At 48.4% G+C, this 16,917-nt stretch overlaps 1 protein-coding gene across 1 annotated transcript in view; it reads right to left on the bottom strand.

The window, feature by feature from the left end:
• The window catches only part of LOC130298580 (BICD family-like cargo adapter 2), an 85,274-nt gene that overhangs the window by 19,147 nt on the left and 49,210 nt on the right, over nucleotides 1–16,917 (bottom strand). The window contains exons 6-8 of the mRNA XM_056551353.1: nucleotides 12,834–12,998; nucleotides 12,573–12,710; nucleotides 8,921–9,051 (exon numbers count right to left, since the gene is read on the bottom strand). Of these exons, the coding sequence (XP_056407328.1) occupies nucleotides 8,921–9,051; nucleotides 12,573–12,710; nucleotides 12,834–12,998 (434 nt within the window). The remainder of the gene's footprint in view (nucleotides 1–8,920; nucleotides 9,052–12,572; nucleotides 12,711–12,833; nucleotides 12,999–16,917) is intronic.

The following is a 16,917-nucleotide window of genomic DNA, read 5'->3' on the forward strand; positions in this document are numbered from 1 at the left end:
ATATTATCAGACCTGACCAGAGGGGGCGCCCTACTAGACATAATATTATCAGACCTGACCAGAGGGGGCGCCCTACTAGACTTAATATTAACAGACCTGACCAGAGGGGGCGTCCTACTAGACTTAATATTACCCAACAGACCTGACCAGAGGGGGCGCCCTACTAGACTTAATATTACCCAACAGACCTGACCAGAGGGGGCGCCCTACTAGACTTAATATTACCCAACAGACCTGACCAGAGGGGGCGCCCTACTAGACTTTATATTACCCAACAGACCTGACCAGAGGGGGTGTCCTACTAGACTTAATATTATCCAACAGACCTGACCAGAGGGGGCGCCCTACTAGACTTAATATTAACCAACAGACCTGACCAGAGGGGGCGCCCTACTAGACTTAATATTACCCAACAGACCTGACCAGAGGGGGCGCCCTACTAGACTTAATATTACCCAACAGACCTGACCAGAGGGGGCGCCCTACTAGACTTAATATTACCCAACAGACCTGACCAGAGGGGGCGCCCTACTAGACTTTATATTACCCAACAGACCTGACCAGAGGGGGTGTCCTACTAGACTTAATATTATCCAACAGACCTGACCAGAGGGGGCGCCCTACTAGACTTAATATTAACCAACAGACCTGACCAGAGGGGGCGCCCTACTAGACTTAATATTAACCAACAGACCTGACCAGAGGGGGCGCCCTACTAGACTTAATATTATCCAACAGACCTGACCAGAGGGGGCGCCCTACTAGACTTTATATTACCCAACAGACCTGACCAGAGGGGGCGCCCTACTAGACTTAATATTAACCAACAGACCTGACCAGAGGGGGCGCCCTACTAGACTTAATATTATCCAACAGACCTGACCAGAGGGGGCGCCCTACTAGACTTAATATTACCCAACAGCCCCAACCAGAGGGGGCGCACTACTAGACTTAATATTATCCAACACACCTGACCAGAGGGGGCGTCCTACTAGACTTAATAGTAACCAACAGACCTGACCAGAGGGGGCGCCCTACTAGACTTAATATTACCCAACAGCCCCAACCAGAGGGGGCGCACTACTAGACTTAATATTAACCAACAGACCCAACCAGAGGGGGCGCCCTACTAGACTTAATAGTAACCAACAGACCTGACCAGAGGGGGCGCCCTACTAGACTTAATATTAACCAACAGACCTGACCAGAGGGGGCGCCCTACTAGACTTAATATTAACCAACAGACCTGACCAGAGGGGGCGCCCTACTAGACTTAATATTAACACACACACCTGACCAGAGGGGTCGCCCTACTAGACTTAATAGTAACCAACAGACCTGACCAGAGGGGGCGCCCTACTAGACTTAATATTAACCAACAGACCTGACCAGAGGGGGCGCCCTACTAGACTTAATATTAACCAACAGACCTGACCAGAGGGGGCGCCCTACTAGACTTAATATTATCCAACAGACCTGACCAGAGGGGGCGCCCTACTAGACTTAATATTAACCAACAGACCCAACCAGAGGGGGCGTCCTACTAGACTTAATATTAACAGACCTGACCAGAGGGGGCGCCCTACTAGGCTTAATATTAACAGACCTGACCAGAGGGGGCGCCCTACTAGGCTTAATATTAACAGACCTGACCAGAGGGGGCGCTCTACTAGACTTAATATTATCCAACAGACCTGACCAGAGGGGGCGCCCTACTAGACTTAATATTATGCAACAGACCTGACCAGAGGGGGCGCTCTACTAGACTTAATATTATCCAACAGACCTGACCAGAGGGGGCGCCCTACTAGACTTAATAGTAACAGACCTGACCAGAGGGGGCGCCCTACTAGACTAAATATTAACAGACCTGACCAGAGGGGGCGCCCTACTAGACTAAATATTAACAGACCTGACCAGAGGGGGCGCCCTACTAGACTTAATATTATCAGACCTGACCAGAGGGGGCGTCCTACTAGACTTAATATTACCCAACAGACCTGACCAGAGGGGGCGCCCTACTAGACTTAATATTAACCAACAGACCTGACTAGAGGGGACGCCCTACTAGACTTAATATTATCAGACCTGACCAGAGGGGGCGCCCTACTAGACTAAATATTAACAGACCTGACCAGAGGGGGCGCCCTACTAGACTTAATATTATCCAACAGACCTGACCAGAGGGGGCGCCCTACTAGACTTAATATTACCCAACAGACCTGACCAGAGGGGGCGCCCTACTAGACTTAATATTAACACACAGACCTGACCAGAGGGGGCGCCCTACTAGACTTAATATTATCCAACAGACCTGACCAGAGGGGGCGCCCTACTAGACTTAATATTATCCAACAGACCTGACCAGAGGGGGCGCCCTACTAGACTTAATATTACCCAACAGACCTGACCAGAGGGGCCGCTCTACTAGACTTAATATTACCCAACAGACCTGACCAGAGGGGGCGCCCTACTAGACTTAATATTATCCAACAGACCTGACCAGAGGGGGCGCCCTACTAGACTTAATATTATCCAACAGACCTGACCAGAGGGGGCGCCCTACTAGACTTAATATTATCCAACAGACCTGACCAGAGGGGGCGCCCTACTAGACTTAATATTAACCAACAGACCTGACCAGAGGGGGCGCCCTACTAGACTTAATATTATCCAACAGACCTGACCAGAGGGGGCGTCCTACTAGACTTAATATTATCCAACAGACCTGACCAGAGGGGGCGCCCTACTAGACTTAATATTATCCAACAGACCTGACCAGAGGGGGCGCCCTACTAGACTTAATATTATCCAACAGACCTGACCAGAGGGGGCGCCGTACTAGACTTAATATTATCCAACAGACCTGACCAGAGGGGGCGCCCTACTAGACTTAATATTATCCAACAGACCTGACCAGAGGGGGCGTCCTACTAGACTTAATATTATCCAACAGACCTGACCAGAGGGGGCGTCCTACTAGACTTAATATTATCCAACAGACCTGACCAGACGGGGCGCCCTACTAGACTTAATATTATCCAACAGTCCTGACCAGAGGGGTCGCCCTACTAGACTTAATATTACCCAACAGACCTGACCAGAGGGGGCGTCCTACTAGACTTAATATTATCCAACAGACCTGACCAGAGGGGGCGTCCTACTAGACTTAATATTATCCAACAGACCTGACCAGAGGGGGCGCCCTACTAGACTTAATATTACCCAACAGACCTGACCAGAGGGGGCGTCCTACTAGACTTAATATTATCCAACAGACCTGACCAGAGGGGGCGTCCTACTAGACTTAATATTATCCAACAGACCTGACCAGAGGGGGCGCCCTACTAGACTTAATATTATCCAACAGACCTGACCAGAGGGGTCGCCCTACTAGACTTAATATTATCCAACAGACCTGACCAGAGGGGTCGCCCTACTAGACTTAATAGTAACCAACAGACCTGACCAGAGGGGGCGCCCTACTAGACTTAATATTATCCAACAGACCTGACCAGAGGGGGCGCCCTACTAGACTTAATATTATCCAACAGACCTGACCAGAGGGGGCGCCCTACTAGACTTAATATTATCCAACAGACCTGACCAGAGGGGGCGCCCTACTAGACTTAATATTGTCCAACAGACCTGACCAGAGGAGGCGCCCTACTAGACTTAATATTAACAGACCTGACCAGAGGGGGCGCCCTACTAGACTTAATATTATCCAACAGTCCTGACCAGAGGGGGCGCCCTACTAGACTTAATATTACCCAACAGACCTGACCAGAGGGGGCGCCCTACTAGACTTAATAGTAACCAACAGACCTGACCAGAGGGGGCGCCCTACTAGACTTAATAGTAACCAACAGACCTGACCAGAGGAGGTGCCCTACTAGACTTAATATTATCCAACAGACCTGACCAGAGGGGGCGCCCTACTAGACTTAATATTATCCAACAGACCTGACCAGAGGGGGCGCCCTACTAGACTTAATATTATCCAACAGACCTGACCAGAGGGGGCGCCCTACTAGACTTATTATTAACAGACCTGACTAGAGGGGGCGCCCTACTAGACTTAATATTAACCAACAGACCTGACCAGAGGGGGCGCCCTACTAGACTTAATATTATCCAACAAACCTGACCAGAGGGGGCGTCCTACTAGACTTAATATTATCCAACACACCTGACCAGAGGGGGCGCCCTACTAGACTTAATATTATCCAACAGACCTGACCAGAGGGGGCGCCCTACTAGACTTAATATTATCCAACAGACCTGACCAGAGGGGGCGCCCTACTAGACTTAATATTACCCAACAGACCTGACCAGAGGGGGCGCCCTACTAGACTTAATATTATCTAACAGACCTGACCAGAGGGGGCGCCCTACTAGTCTTAATATTATCCAACAGATCTGAACAGAGGGGGCGTCCTACTAGACTTAATATTAACAGACCTGACCAGAGGGGGTGCCCTACTAGACTTAATATTACCCAACAGACCTGACCAGAGGGGACGCCCTACTAGACTTAATAGTAACCAACAGACCTGACCAGAGGGGGCGCCCTACTAGACTTAATATTATCAGACCTGACCAGAGGGGGCGCCCTACTAGACTTAATATTATCCAACAAACCTGACCAGAGGGGGCGCCCTACTAGACTTAATATTATCCAACAGACCTGACCAGAGGGGGCGCCCTACTAGACTTAATATTATCCAACAGACCTGACCAGAGGGGGCGCCCTACTAGACTTAATATTAACTAGCAGACCTGACAGAGTAACTAATGTGCAGGTAGAAGGACACCTCGGAAATAGTGACCATAACAATATAAAATGGGATAATGTCCTCAAAAACAACAATACTGACACTAAATGGGAGACTTTTAGGAATATCTTAAATTCTCACTGTAAGATGTATAAACCTTATGGAAATAAAAGGGTCAGAAATAAATGAAAACCAATATGGATGAATAAAAATGTTAAGGGGGCAATAAATGAAAAAATAAAGCATTTAAATTACTAAAACAGGACAACAAAAAAGAATTAAAAAACTATAGAGAAGTTAAAGGGGTATTCCAGGAAAAAAACTTTTTTTTTATAAATCAACTGGATCCAGAAAGTTAAACAGATTTGTAAATTAAATAGAAGGTAAATTGGGGCTCAAGGTCTTGAACAAATGGCCATAGGATATACATAGCTGCTGAAGAAAGGACTGAGACAGTCCTGAAACGCGTCCAGCGTCCCCCTGTGACCACTGAGACCATTTTCATATGGAATTCATATATCTACATTCCATTTCTAAAGCAACCAGACAGTAGCGGAGATACCTGTCAATCAACCTACTATCTCTACGCGCATCTCGCTGCCACGAGGACGCTACCAGCATTGCCACTTACCTGCTGGCGGCAGGTAGATATATAAAAAAAAAAGTTTTTTTCCTGGATAACCCCTTTAAAAGTGAAAGTGTTGGCCCTTTAAAAAATGACGAGGATGAAATTATAAACGGGGATTAGAAAAAAGCAAATATATTAAACACATTCTTCTCCACTGTATTCACTGAGGAAAATGAAATGCCAGGTGAAATACAGCGAGATAAGGTAAACTCCCCAGTACAGGTCACCTATCTAACCCAGGAAGAAGTACACATCACCTGTCTAACCGAGGAAGAAGTACACGTCACCTGTCTAACCCAGGAAGAAGTACAGGTCACCTGTCTAACCCAGGAAGAAGTACACGTCACCTATCTAACCCAGGAAGTACACGTCACCTGTCTAACCCAGGAAGAAGTACAGGTCACCTGTCTAACCCAGGAAGAAGTACAGGTCACCTGTCTAACCCAGGAAGAAGTACAGGTCACCTGTCTAACCCAGGATGAAGTACAGGTCACCTGTCTAACCCAGGATGAAGTACAGGTCACCTGTCTAACCCAGGAAGAAGTACAGGTCACCTGTCTAACCCAGGAAGAAGTACAGGTCACCTGTCTAACCCAGGAACAGTGCCACCTACAAAAAATCTAAATAGACAAATCACCTAGTCCAGATGGCATTCACCCCTGTATAATAGACAGACCCCTATTTTTAATATTCAGGGACACTATAGTGACAAGGACTGTTCCCCAGGACTGGCACATGGCAAATGTGGTGCCAATATTTAAAAAGAGGTCAAAAGGTGACCCCAGGGAATTATAGATCCGAGTGACCAATCATCTATTCTCCATAATCCGAGTCACCAATCATCTATTCTCCATCATCCCAGTCACCAATCATCTATTCTCCATCATCTAAGTCACCAATCATCTATTCTCCATCATCCCAGTCATCAATCATCTACTTCTCCATCATCCCAGTCACTCATCATCTATTCTCCATCATCCCAATCACCAATCATCTATTCTCCATCACCCCAGTCACCAATCATCTATTCTCCATCATCCCAGTCACCAATCATCTATTCTCCATCATCCCAGTCACCAATCATCTATTCTCCATCATCCCAGTCACCATTCATCTATTCTCCATCATCCCAGTCACCAATCATCTATTCTCTATCATCCCAGTCACCAATCATCTATTCTCCATCATCCCAATCACCAATCATCTATTCTCCATCATCCCAGTCACCAATCATCTATTCTCTATCATCCCAGTCACCAATCATCTATTCTCCATCATCCCAGTCACCAATCATCTATTCTCCATCATCCTAGTCACCAATCATCTATTCTCCATCATCCCAGTCCCCAATCATCTCCTCCATCATCCCAGTCCCCAATCATCTATTCTCCATCATCCCAGTCACCAATCATCTATTCTCCATCATCCCAGTCCCCAATCATCTATTCTCCATCATCCCAGTCACCAATCATCTATTCTCCATCATCCCAGTCACCAATCATCTATTCTCCATCATCCCAGTCACCAATCATCTATTCTCCATCATCCCAGTCACCAATCATCTATTCTCCATCATCCCAGTCACCAATCATCTATTCTCCATCATCCCAGTCACCATTCATCTATTCTCCATCATCCCAGTCACCAATCATCTATTCTCCATCATCCCAGTCACCAATCATCTATTCTCCATCATCCCAGTCACCATTCATCTATTCTCCATCATCCCAGTCACCATTCATCTATTCTCCATCATCCCAGTCACCATTCATCTATTCTCCATCATCCCAGTCACCATTCATCTATTCTCCATCATCCCAGTCATCAATCATCTATTCTCCATCATCCCAGTCATCAATCATCTATTCTCCATCATCCAAGTCACCAATCATCTATTCTCCATCATCCCAGTCACCAATCATCTAGTCTCCATCATCCCAGTCACCAATCATCTATTCTCCATCATCCCAGTCACCAATCATCTATTCTCCATCATCCCAGTCACCAATCATCTATTCTCCATCATCCTAGTCACCAATCATCTATTCTCCATCATCCCAGTCCCCAATCATCTCCTCCATCATCCCAGTCCCCAATCATCTATTCTCCATCATCCCAGTCCCCAATCATCTATTCTCCATCATCCCAGTCACCAATCATCTATTCTCCATCATCCCAGTCACCAATCATCTATTCTCCATCATCCCAGTCCCCAATCATCTATTCTCCATCATCCCAGTCACCAATCATCTATTCTCCATCATCCCAGTCCCCAATCATCTATTCTCCATCATCCCAGTCATCAATCATCTATTCTCCATCATCCAAGTCACCAATCATCTATTCTCCATCATCCCAGTCACCAATCATCTAGTCTCCATCATCCCAGTCACCAATCATCTATTCTCCATCATCCCAGTCACCAATCATCTATTCTCCATCATCCCAGTCACCAATCATCTATTCTCCATCATCCTAGTCACCAATCATCTATTCTCCATCATCCCAGTCCCCAATCATCTCCTCCATCATCCCAGTCCCCAATCATCTATTCTCCATCATCCCAGTCACCAATCATCTATTCTCCATCATCCCAGTCACCAATCATCTATTCTCCATCATCCCAGTCACCAATCATCTATTCTCATCATCCCAGTCCCCAATCATCTATTCTCCATCATCCCCGTCACCAATCATCTATTCTCCATCATCCCAGTCACCAATCATCTATTCTCCATCATCCCAGTCACCAATCATCTATTCTCCATCATCCCAGTCACCAATCATCTATTCTCCATCATCCAAGTCACCATTCATCTATTCTCCATCATCCCAGTCACCAATCATCTATTCTCCATCATCCAAGTCACCAATCATCTATTCTCCATCATCCAAGTCACCATTCATCTATTCTCCATCATCCAAGTCACCAATCATCTATTCTCCATCATCCAAGTCACCATTCATCTATTCTCCATCATCCAAGTCACCAATCATCTATTCTCCATCATCCCAGTCCCCAATCATCTATTCTCCATCATCCCCGTCACCAATCATCTATTCTCCATCATCCCAGTCACCAATCATCTATTCTCCATCATCCCAGTCACCAATCATCTATTCTCCATCATCCCAGTCACCAATCATCTATTCTCCATCATCCAAGTCACCATTCATCTATTCTCCATCATCCCAGTCACCAATCATCTATTCTCCATCATCCAAGTCACCAATCATCTATTCTCCATCATCCAAGTCACCATTCATCTATTCTCCATCATCCCAGTCACCAATCATCTATTCTCCATCATCCAAGTCACCATTCATCTATTCTCCATCATCCCAGTCACCAATCATCTATTCTCCATCATCCCCGTCACCAATCATCTATTCTCCATCATCCCAGTCACCAATCACCTATTCTCCATCATCCCAGTCACCAATCATCTATTCTATATCATCACAGTCCCGGTAACCATCACCACACTCAGCGCTCCTTCCCATGCCGACTTACTTCATGATGGCCTCGTCGCGGTCGCTCACCGCTTGTCTCAGGACGCTGTCCCGGTCGTTCTGCTGTAACATTTCTCGCAGTTTCTGGATTTCTTCCTGCAGAGATTTTATTTCTATATATTGCAGATTGGCCTGTGGGTGAGGTGGAGACAAGACCATTATACCGAGGGCCTACAGGGAGGTATGGGGCCCATTATACAGAGGGCCTACAGGGAGGTATGGGGCCCATTATACAGAGGGCCTACAGGGAGGTATGGGGCCCATTATACCGAGGGGCTACATGGAAGTATAGGGCCCATTATACCGAGGGGCTACATGGAATTATAGGGCCCATTATACCGAGGGGCTACATGGAAGTATAGGGCCCATTATACCGAGGGCCTACAGGGAGGTATAGGGCCCATTATACCGAGGGGCTACATGGAGGTATAGGGCCCATTATACCGAGGGCCTACAGGGAGGTATAGGGCCCATTATACCGAGGGCCTACAGGGAGGTATAGGGCACATTATACAGAGGGGCTACAGGGAGGTATAGGACCCATTATACCGAGGGCCTACAGGGAGGTATAGGGCCCATTATACCGAGGGCCTACAGGGAGGTATAGGGCACATTATACCGAGGGCCTACAGGGAGGTATAGGGCCCATTATACCGAGGGCCTACAGGGAGGTATAGGGCCCATTATACCGAGGGCCTACAGGGAGGTATAGGGCCCATTATACCGAGGGGCTACAGGGAGGTATAGGGCCCATTATACTGAGGGGCTACATGGAGGTATAGGGCCCATTATACCGAGGGGCTACATGGAGGTATATGGCCCACTATACCGAGGGCCTACAGGGAGGTATAGGGCCCATTATACTGAGGGGGCTACATGGAGGTATAGGGTCCATTATACCGAGGGCCTACAGGGAGGTATAGGGCCCATTATACCGAGGGCCTACAGGGAGGTATAGGGCCCATTATACCGAGGGCCTACAGGGAGGTATAGGGCCCATTATACAGAGGGGCTACATGAAGGTATAGGGCCCATTATACCGAGGGCCTACAGGGAGGTATAGGGCCCATTATACCGAGGGCCTACAGGGAGGTATAGGGCCCATTATACCGAGGGCCTACAGGGAGGTATAGGGCCCATTATACCGAGGGCCTACAGGGAGGTATAGGGCCCATTATACCGAGGGCCTACAGGGAGGTATATGGCACATTATACCGAGGGCCTACAGGGAGTTATAGGGCCCATTATACCGAGGGCCTACGGGGAAGTATAGGGCCCGTTATACCGAAGGGCTACAGGGAGGTATAGGGCCCATTATTCCGAGGGCCTACATGGAGGTATAGGGCCCATTATACCGAGGGCCTACGGGGAGGTATAGGGCCCATTATACCGAGGGCCTACAGGAAGGTATAGGGCCCATTATACCGAGGGCCTACAGGGAGGTATAGGGCCCATTATACCGAGGGCCTACAGGGAGGTATAGGGCACATTATACCGCGGGCCTACAGGGAGGTATAGGGCCCATTATACCGAGGGGCTACATGGAGGTATATGGCCCACTATACCGAGGGCCTACAGGGAGGTATAGGGCCCATTATACTGAGGGGCTACATGGAGGTATAGGGTCCATTACATTATACCGAGGGCCTACAGGGAGGTATAGGGCCCATTATACCGAGGGCCTACAGGGAGGTATAGGGCCCATTATACCGAGGGCCTACAGGGAGGTATAGGGCCCATTATTCCGAGGGCCTACGGGGAAGTATAGGGCCCATTCTACCGAAGGGCTACAGGGAGGTATAGGGCCCATTATACCGAGGGCCTACATGGAGGTATAGGGCCCATTATACCGAGGGCCTACGGGGAGGTATAGGGCCCATTATACCGAGGGCCTACAGGAAGGTATAGGGCCCATTATACCGAGGGCCTACAGGGAGGTATAGGGCCCATTATACTGAGGGCCTACGGGGAGGTATAGGGCCCATTATACCGCGGGCCTAAAGGAAGGTATAGGGCCCATTATACCGAGGGCCTACAGGAAGGTATAGGGCCCATTATACCGAGGGCCTACAGGGAGGTATAGGGCCCATTATACTGAGGGCCTACAGGGAGGTATAGGGCCCATTATAGCGAGGGCCTACCGGGAGGTATAGGGCACATTATAGCGAGGGCCTACAGGGAGGTATAGGGCCCATTATACTGAGGGCCTACAGGGAGGTATAGGGCCCATTATACTGAGGGCCTACAGGGAGGTATAGGGCCCATTATACCGAGGGCCTACCGGGAGGTATAGGGCACATTATAGCGAGGGCCTACAGGGAGGTATAGGGCCCATTATACCTAGGGCCTACAGGGAGGTATAGGGCCCATTATACCGAGGGCCTACAGGGAGGTATAGGGCCCATTATACTGAGGGCCTACAGGGAGGTATAGGGCCCATTATACCGAGGGCCTACCGGGAGGTATAGGGCACATTATAGCGAGGGCCTACAGGGAGGTATAGGGCCCATTATACCTAGGGCCTACAGGGAGGTATAGGGCCCATTATACCGAGGGCCTACAGGGAGGTATAGGGCCCATTATACTGAGGGCCTACAGGGAGGTATAGGGCCCATTATACCTAGGGCCTACAGGGAGGTATAGGGCCCATTATACCGAGGGCCTACAGGGAGGTATAGGGCCCATTATACCGAGGGCCTACAGGGAGGTATAGGGCCCATTATACCGAGGGCCTACAGGGAGGTATAGGGCCCATTATACCGAGGGCCTACAGGGAGGTATAGGGCCCATTATACTGAGGGCCTACAGGGAGGTATAGGGCCCATTATACCTAGGGCCTACAGGGAGGTATAGGGCCCATTATACCGAGGGCCTACAGGGAGGTATAGGGCCCATTATACCGAGGGCCTACAGGGAGGTATAGGGCACATTATACCGAGGGCCTACAGGGAGGTATAGGGCCCATTATACTGATGGCCTACAGGGAGGTATAGGGCCCATTATACTGAGGGCCTACAGGGAGGTATAGGGCCCATTATAGCGAGGGCCTACCGGGAGGTATAGGGCACATTATAGCGAGGGCCTACAGGGAGGTATAGGGCCCATTATACCGAGGGCCTACAGGGAGGTATAGGGCCCATTATAGCGAGGGCCTACCGGGAGGTATAGGGCACATTATAGCGAGGGCCTACAGGGAGGTATAGGGCCCAATATACCGAGGGCCTACAGGGAGGTATAGGGCCCATTATACCGAGGGCCTACAGGGAGGTATAGGGCACATTATACAGAGGGGCTACAGGGAGGTATAGGACCCATTATACCGAGGGCCTACAGGGAGGTATAGGGCCCATTATACCGAGGGCCTACAGGGAGGTATAGGGCACATTATACCGAGGGCCTACAGGGAGGTATAGGGCCCATTATACCGAGGGCCTACAGGGAGGTATAGGGCCCATTATACCGAGGGCCTACAGGGAGGTATAGGGCCCATTATACCGAGGGCCTACATGAAGGTATAGGGCCCATTATACCGAGGGCCTACATGAAGGTATAGGGCCCATTATACCGAGGGCCTACCGGGAGGTATAGGGCCCATTATACCGAGGGCCTACAGGGAGGTATAGGGCCCATTATGGGACCCTAGGTTTACTTACCACATCCTGCAGTCTCACAATCTCCTCCTCCTTCTCCTGGACCAGCTCTCGCTCCCTCTGGGTTTTGTAGGAGGACACGTGGCCGACGCCTCCTGCTGTTTTTACTCCAAACGGAGGCGAGGGGTTCATGGAGGCGCTCTGGATGAGAATGAGAAGAGTTAATATGATGGAGACTCCAGAGGGGGGGTCATCAGACCTATAAAATGGCCCCATCTATGGAGACAGCAGGACACAGCGCCCAATATTGGAGATGGACCTCACCTCGTGTTCGGGGCCCGATGTCTCTTGCATCTCAGAGTGCAGGGAGTAGCGGCCATCTTGAGGGAAGTCTCGCAGCTTTAGCTCATCCTGGAGCTCTCTCACTTGAACCTGCAGAGATCGCTGACTGTCTCTTAGACTCTCCACCTCCAGCTGTTTCTCCCGTATCTGGAAGAGACATTTGCCCTGATAAGGACCTGGGTGTCCCACTGCACAGGACTACAACCCCCAATATCTCAAAGAAAGAAAAATAGACAGAGGCAGTCAGAGGGCACAAGCATGGCCATGTGGGGGAGGGGTGATGGGGGGGCCATATGGGGGAGGGGTGATGGGGGGGGCCATATGGGGCCCATGTGGGGGAGGGGTGATGGGGGGCCATGTGGGGGAGGGGTGATGGGGGGGCCATATGGGGCCCATGTGGGGGAGGGGTGATGGGGGGCCATGTGGGGGAGGGGTGATGGGGGGGCCATGTGGGGCCCTTGTGGGGGAGGGGTGATGGGGGGGGCCATGTGGAGTGATGAGGGCTGATGGGGGGGCCATGAGGGGGGGTGATGGGGGGCCATGTGGAGAGAGGGTGATGGGGGGCCATGTGGAGGGGGGGGGGGTGATGGGGGGGGGTTATGGGGGGGCTTGTGGGGGAGGGGTGATGGGGGGGCCATGTGGAGAGGGGGTGATGGGGGGCCATGTGGAGTGAGGGCTGATGGGGGCCATGTGGAGAGGGGGTGATGGGGGGGGTTATGGGGGGACTTGTGGGGGAGGGGTGATGGGGGGGCCATGTGGAGGGGGGTGATGGAGGGCCATGTGGAGGGGGGGTGATGGAGGGCCATGTGGAGGGGGGGGTGATGGGGGGGCTATGTGGAGGGGGGGGTGATGGGGGGGTTATGGGGGGGCTTGTGGGGGAGGGGTGATGGGGGGGCCATGTGGAGTGAGGGCTGATGGGGGGGGGCCATGTGGAGGGGGGTGATGGAGTGCCATGTGGAGGGGGGTGATGGAGGGCCATGTGGAGGGGGGGTGATGGGGGCCATGTGGAGTGATGAGGGCTGATGGGGGGGCCATGTGGAGTGATGAGGGCTGATGGGGGGGTGATGGGGGGCCATGTGGGGGAGGGGTGATGGGGGTCCATGTGGGGAGGGGTGATGGGGGCCATGTGGAGTGAGGGGTAATGGGGGGGCCATGTGGAGTGATGAGGGCTGATAGGGGGGCCATGTGGAGTGATGAGGGCTGATGGGGGGGCCATGTGGAGTGATGAGGGCTGATGGGGGGGTGATGGGGGGCCATGTGGAGGGGGGGGTGATGGGGGGGTTATGGGGGGGCTTGTGGAGTGAGGGCTGATGGAGGGCCATGTGGAGGGGGGGTGATGGAGGGCCATGATGGGGGGGGTGAGGTGATGGGGGGGCCATGTGGAGGGGGGGTGATGGAGGGCCATGATGGGGGGGGTGAGGTGATGGGGGGCCATGTGGAGGGGGTGGTGATGGGGGGGCCATGTGGAGGGGGGTGAGGTGATGGGGGGGCCATGTGGATGGGGGGGGGCCATGTGGAGTGATGAGGGCTGATGGGGGGGCCATGTGGAGTGATGAGGGCTGATGGGGGGACCATGTAGAGGGGGGGGGGGTGATGGGGGGGCCATGGGGAGTGATGAGGGCTGATGGGGGGGCCATGTGGAGGGGGGGTGATGGGGGGGCCATGTGGAGGGGGGTGATGGGGGGGCCATGTGGAGGGGGGTGATGGGAGGGCCATGTGGAGGGGGGTGATGGGGGGGCCATGTGGAGGGGGGGTGATGGGGGGGGCCATGTGGAGGGGGGGGTGATGGGGGGCCATGTGGAGGGGGGGTGATGGAAGTGATAGACATCACCAGTGAGAAATACGGGATAAACATCCAGGACAATGAAGATGAGAAGAGAAATAAGAATATCCATATGTATAGAGCCATCTCTGGTTATATACAGTCATATAGGTGTTATATACAGTCATATAGGTGTAATATACAGTCATATAGGTGTAATATACAGTCATATAGGTGTTATATACAGTCATATAGGTGTAATATACAGTCATATAGGTGTTATATACAGTCATATAGGTGTTATATACAGTCATATAGGTAATATATACAGTCATATAGGTGTTATATACAGTCATATAGGTGTAATATACAGTCATATAGGTGTAATATACAGTCATATAGGTGTTATATACAGTCATATAGGTGTAATATACAGTCATATAGGTGTTATATACAGTCATATAGGTGTTATATACAGTCATATAGGTAATATATACAGTCATATAGGTGTAATATACAGTCATATAGGTGTTATATACAGTCATATAGGTGTTATATACAGTCATATAGGTGTAATATACAGTCATATAGGTGTTATATACAGTCATATAGGTGTTATATACAGTCATATAGGTGTAATATACAGTCATATAGGTGTTATATACAGTCATATAGGTGTTATATACAGTCATATAGGTGTTATATACAGTCATATAGGTGTAATATACAGTCATATAGGTGTTATATACAGTCATATAGGTGTTATATACAGTCATATAGGTGTTATATACAGTCATATAGGTGTTATATACAGTCATATAGGTGTAATATACAGTCATATAGGTGTAATATACAGTCATATAGGTGTTATATACAGTCATATAGGTGTTATATACAGTCATATAGGTGTAATATACAGTCATATAGGTGTTATATACAGTCATATAGGTGTTATATACAGTCATATAGGTGTAATATACAGTCATATAGGTGTAATATACAGTCATATAGGTGTTATATACAGTCATATAGGTGTAATATACAGTCATATAGGTGTAATATACAGTCATATAGGTGTTATATACAGTCATATAGGTGTAATATACAGTCATATAGGTGTTATATACAGTCATATAGGTGTTATATACAGTCATATAGGTGTAATATACAGTCATATAGGTGTTATATACAGTCATATAGGTGTAATATACAGTCATATAGGTGTAATATACAGTCATATAGGTGTTATATACAGTCATATAGGTGTTATATACAGTCATATAGGTGTAATATACAGTCATATAGGTGTAATATACAGTCATATAGGTGTTATATACAGTCATATAGGTGTAATATACAGTCATATAGGTGTAATATACAGTCATATAGGTGTTATATACAGTCATATAGGTGTTATATACGGTCATATAGGTGTTATATACAGTCATATAGGTGTAATATACAGTCATATAGGTGTAATATACAGTCATATTGGTGTTATATATAGTAATATAGGTGTAATATACAGTCATATAGGTGTAATATACAATCATATAGGTGTAATATACAATCATATAGGTGTAATATACAGTCATATAGGTGTTATATACAGTCATATAGGTGTTATATACAGTCATATAGGTGTAATATACAGTCATATAGGTGTAATATACAGTCATATAGGTGTTATATACAGTCATATAGGTGTAATATACAGTCATATAGGTGTTATATACAGTCATATAGGTGTAATATGCAGTCATATAGGTGTAATATGCAGTCATATAGGTGTAATATACAGTCATATAGGTGCTATATACAGTCATATAGGTGTAATATACAGTCATATAGGTGTTATATACAGTCATATAGGTGTTATATACAGTCATATAGGTGCTATATACAGTCATATAGGTGCAATATACAGTCATATAGGTGCTATATACAGTCATATAGGTGTAATATACAGTCATATAGGTGTAATATACAGTCATAGGTGTAATATACAGTCATATAGGTGTAATATACAGTCATGTAGGTGTTATATACAGTCATATAGGTGTAATGTATAGTCATATAGGTGTAATATACAGTCATATAGGTGTTATATACAGTCATATAGGTGTTATGTACAGTCATATAGGTGTTATATACAGTCATATAGGTGTAATATACAGTCATATAGGTGTAATGTATAGTCATATAGGTGTTATATACAGTCATATAGGTGTTATGTACAGTCATATAGGTGTTATATACAGTCATATAGGTGTAATATACAGTCATATAGGTGTAATATACAGT

This window comes from Hyla sarda, unplaced genomic scaffold (genome assembly GCF_029499605.1).
Source record: "Hyla sarda isolate aHylSar1 unplaced genomic scaffold, aHylSar1.hap1 scaffold_1007, whole genome shotgun sequence".
Taxonomy (NCBI): domain Eukaryota; kingdom Metazoa; phylum Chordata; class Amphibia; order Anura; family Hylidae; genus Hyla; species Hyla sarda.